This window comes from Bufo gargarizans, chromosome 2 (genome assembly GCF_014858855.1).
Source record: "Bufo gargarizans isolate SCDJY-AF-19 chromosome 2, ASM1485885v1, whole genome shotgun sequence".
Taxonomy (NCBI): domain Eukaryota; kingdom Metazoa; phylum Chordata; class Amphibia; order Anura; family Bufonidae; genus Bufo; species Bufo gargarizans.
Genome location: NC_058081.1, coordinates 643,711,687 through 643,716,534, shown reverse-complemented (window position 1 = coordinate 643,716,534; position 4,848 = coordinate 643,711,687). Strand labels below are relative to the sequence as shown.

Genomic DNA, 4,848 nt, shown 5'->3' with positions numbered 1-4,848 from the left:
CGAAATGGGGTCATTTGTGGGGTGTTTCTACTGTCTGGGCATTGTAGAACCTCAGGAAACATGACAGGTGCTCAGAAAGTCAAAGTACGTAAATTAATTTTTTTGCACTATAGTTTGTACATAGTTTGTAAACGCTATAACTTTTGCCCAAACCAATAAATATACACTTTTTGCATTTTATTTTATCAAAGACATGTAGAACAATACATTTAGAGAAAATTGTATATAGAAATGTAGTTTTATTTTAAAAATTTTACAACAGAAAGTTAAAAATGTCATTTTTTTGCAAAAATTTCAGACAATTTTTATTAATATCAAAAAAAGTAAAAATGTCAGCAGCAATGATATACCACCAAATGAAAGCTCTATTAGTGAGAAGAAAAGGAGGTAAAATTCATTTGGGTGTTAAGTTGTATGACCAATAAACCGTGAAAGTAGTGTAGTGCAGAATTGTAAAAAGTGGTCTGGTCATTAAGGGGGTTTAAGCTAGGGGGGCTGAGGTGGTTAAATGGGTGTTCTCATCATAGTCATTCATGGCATATCCTGAGACATGCACCTGTCTTCAGAATTGTGGCCCCAATCGGGGGCGTAGCTAAATGCTCATGGGCCCTTGTGCAAGAGTTAAGCTTGGCCCCCCCTTCCCTAAGTGCTTTGTGGCCAGGGGCAAGGAAGCACATAACCTTTGTGCTGCCTGAGTCAAACATTGAAATGACATCCCCCCATGCCAAATTCTTGACCTAACCCCTTTCCTCCAGCCAGAGGTGTAACTTGACCAGCATGCACTTTCTATAATACTGGTGTCTTCTTATGTGGCACGAGGGTCTTTGGGCACCCTCAAGCTCCTGGGCCCTGTAGCGACTGCTACCTTTGCACCCCCTATAGCTATGCCCCTGGCCCCAATCATTTCCTTCCATTTGAGGCAACCACTGGAACACTTGCTTGACTGTTTCAGTAACTCTTATTGAAATGCACGGAGAGAGCCACATCCATGCATAGACAGCAGTACCTTTATTCCCGTTCTCTGCATGTGGCAGGAAGTCGGCAGGCAGTATAGGTGCAGAGGCAGTATAGGCGCAGAGGTATAGCATATACGAGACAGGGACCTTTTGATACATGTTAGGTTAGAACTTGGTCACTGCTAAAGGATTATTAATATATTTTTCTAAGTTTAGTAGAATTGTTATTCTTTTGTATGTTTTTACCGCTTTAGGAAACATTTAGAATTTCTTGACAAACTTTATGTCAATTTATAAAGTTTCACTAATTTGTGGAGAGACAGAACAGAAAACGACTGATTAGGGTATAAGTAGTGAGATACATATTTCTGTTTTACGGAAAACAAGCTATTTACTATGTTGACAAAAACTTTCACTGCTTCTTTGATTTATTTGTTTTGGTTGCTCATGAAGAGAAAGCTGGATCAGCTCTCAAAGACAGTTCTCCATATTGCTCAGAGTGAACTCCTGACCACATTACAAATGGAAGCCAAACTGGATTTACCTCATTCAAAGAGTCTTTACAATCATCAGGACATCAACATAGAGGACCCATGAGATATGTCATCCTTCAAATAATTTTTAATTCTATCCTTACGACCTAAGGCACAAATTTCCTTTTCTAATGTAACAAACCTCCTAGTCTATACACTATCAATTTTTTTTCTACTTATCTGCATTCCATCCTCTTGTTCAAGTTTGTGTCCTCCAAACTTAGTCCAGGAGTAGGATACATTTCCCAAAACTCATTCTAGCTTCCTGGGTGGATCCTTATCTCACCCATGGATGGGTATCTTCATATGTGGATCCTATTCTCACCCAGAATGTGAATTATTTTTGTGACCCTCACAGTTGATCTGCTAAGAGACTAGATTATGTGGTCACCAAGGCAGGAAGTGATGTCTTTTGATTGACAGGGAACTATGTATAGAAAAATTACAGAATAATGTTCCGTATATAGCTGTTACATATCTCATAGTTTGTCACTAATTAGTGACATGGGTAGAAGAAATCATTCTACAGTAACAGACTTTATTCTTGTAGGGTTTTCTGATGTTCCAGAACTAAGGTATTTCCTATTTCTTCTATTTCTTTGTATCTTCACTATATCTCTGTTTGCAAATATGTTTTTAATTATCCTCTATAGATTCAGTACAAACCTTCATACCCCCATGTATTATTTTCTTGCTAACTTCTCATTTTTGGAAATATGTTACATTTTAACTATCAAACCCAAAATGCTGGCAAACATCCTATTCGATGATAAAACCATCACATTATGTGGCTGTGCCTTACAGATGTTCTTTTTCCTATTACTAGCAAGTACAGAATGTTATATGTTGGCAGCCATGGCTTATGACAGATATTACGCCATATGTCAACCATTATTATATAACATGATTATGAGTAGAAACACTCGTCTTAAGCTCATCTTGGGCTCGTGGATCATTGGCTTGACAGTTGCCGTAATACAGACACCCCTTACCTTTTACTTACCATTTTGTGGACCAAATAAAATCAACCATTTCTACTGTGACATTCCACCTATATTGGCCTTGGCGTGTACTGACACACAGTTTAATGAAATTGCTACTTTTATAATTGTCTCGTGTATAATTGTAGGTGCTTTTCTATTAACAATGGTTTCATATATGCAGATCATTTGGACAATTGTTAAGCACCATTCTACAGCAGGGATAAAGAAATCTTTCTCTACCTGCACCTCTCATCTCATAGTAGTAGCGATATTCTATGGATCCGGTAGTGTAATGTATCTGAGGCCCAAGTCAAGTTATGGTACAGATGTGGATAAGTTTTTATCACTCATGTATGCTATTATTGCACCATTGTTAAATCCCTTTATATACAGTTTAAGAAATAATGATGTGAAATATGCTGTTAGAAAAATGATATGTAACATGAAAATAAATTCGATAAAATTTTTTTTTTCTTATTTTATATGATAAAAAGAACATAAATATTAGTAAATGCAGCTCACTCTGCTACCACAGTCATGTCAATGTGTAAACACTATTCCAGAATACTCTGACAATTTTCATACTTGACTTCCCTGAGTTGCATTTTTGCGCTTCAGAATAGTGTAAAAAAAAAAGCACAAGAATAAGGTATAATAAAGGAAACAAATCAGAAAACACAATATTATGAATAAAGAAGAAGCAGGGAATAGGAAAAAAAGAGATTCACATAAAAAAAAAGAACGAGGAGATGAAGAAGCTGATAAAGGACAAAGAAGGAAGTGAAAAGTTAGGATATAGAATAGAAAGCAAATATGGGTAATAAGAAAGAAAACCTCATATGTAAAACCATACCTACCTAGTTTTCACCAGTATCTGACTTTTTAGTCCTGTAGCTGCCTGTTTACCATGCAGCTTCAAATTCTGCATCTACATGTATTCTCAGAAATGTACTTGCTTTGAAATATGTGACCACCCAGATGTATATAGTAAACAGGCAGTCTGCATGCGGTTACAACAATTTTTGATACTTCAGGTCAGCAACATTGCCAACAGTTTTGTGGAACATACAATTTTTGGGAAATTAGACCACATGGAATGCCTCCTGTTTGTCAATGGGCTCGTTATCTTCTTTTGTCCCAAACTGAGATGGACAGAATTTTTGAACGGAGAGGCCTTGGTTTATCAAAGGACACATTCTGTCATCTTGTTAAAATCTTAGGTTGTGGTGTTGATGCTTACCTCATATAATACTCATAGAGACTTAAGACTGAAGTCACAAGATGCTATCCTGAGTAATATATTATATACACTATGTACTAAAGCTATAGCATAGTCCTTTATTACAGGTTAAATGAGAGAGAGAAAAAAAATTGTATAAATGTGTCCTGGGTCTTGAATTTGGGATCTGTACATACCAGGCTGTACAATTACCACTATGCTATAGCCTTCCCATATAGAAAAGGCTGTTTTTTTTATTCTTAGAAAACAACACACATTATTGTTTTTTTATAATCATATTGTGCCTGTGAATAAAGCAGTAATATGTATATTAGCTTCCTGAGCAGATCTCAATGTGGTAAAGCTACAGTAAATAGTGTATATGATATGTAGATGCTAGGACACAGATCTAGGATATAGCTCTGCTCTCAGCATGCTGATGTCTATCCCTGTCAATCAAGGGGAGGGGGAGTGTGCAGAGCACTGGGGGTGTTACAAAGCAGTTCTCCAAGGATTCGGCCCCGCCCCTCAGGCTCCAACTTGTACATTTGCTTATGAATAAAATGCAGATATCTCTAAAGCAGTTTAGCATACAGACAAAGAAAAGGCAAGAGCCTTTTTTGATAAAATCACTGTGTTCTTTATAAGTGGACATGTTATTATTGGCTTGTTTATGTTCATAATGGCCACCTATATCAAGATCATTTCAACTATACCAAAAATCTATTTTCAACCTGCACTTACTTATTGTTAGTATCTGTGTTCTTTGCCTAATTTTTTATGTATATTTCAAACCAAAGTATGATATTGAAAAAGACAGAATAGTGTCAGTCTTCTTACCATTGTGGCACCTACTGTATGTTAAACTGTTTCATATACAGTATAAGAAATAATTAAATGAAAGGTGCTCTTCAAAAAATGTTGCATGTTGTACCAAAAAGTCAGTCTTGTGAAAATAATTCTTTGTGCATTATAACTTTTTGTGTAGATTTTTTTTGCTACAGGCCCATTTCCCAGAGGTAACATTTTGTAGATGCTCCATGATATTCTTCACTGCATTGGGTTTTGTGACTTTTGACTGGATTCAACTCAATACAGTGCAGGAGCTCAGGGATCCAGATATTCATGAGCTTCTGGCTGCCACCACCTTTCCATAG

The 4,848-nt window shown here is 36.5% G+C and overlaps 1 protein-coding gene across 1 annotated transcript; it reads left to right on the top strand.

Moving 5' to 3' along the window:
• Positions 1–1,993: 1,993 nt before the first annotated feature.
• LOC122926241 (olfactory receptor 1020-like) lies at positions 1,994–4,848 on the top strand. Its single transcript, XM_044277614.1, has 3 exons — positions 1,994–2,523; positions 2,716–2,909; positions 4,790–4,848. The coding sequence occupies exons 1-3, from the start codon at positions 1,994–1,996 to the stop codon at positions 4,846–4,848; spliced, it is 783 nt and encodes a 260-aa protein (XP_044133549.1).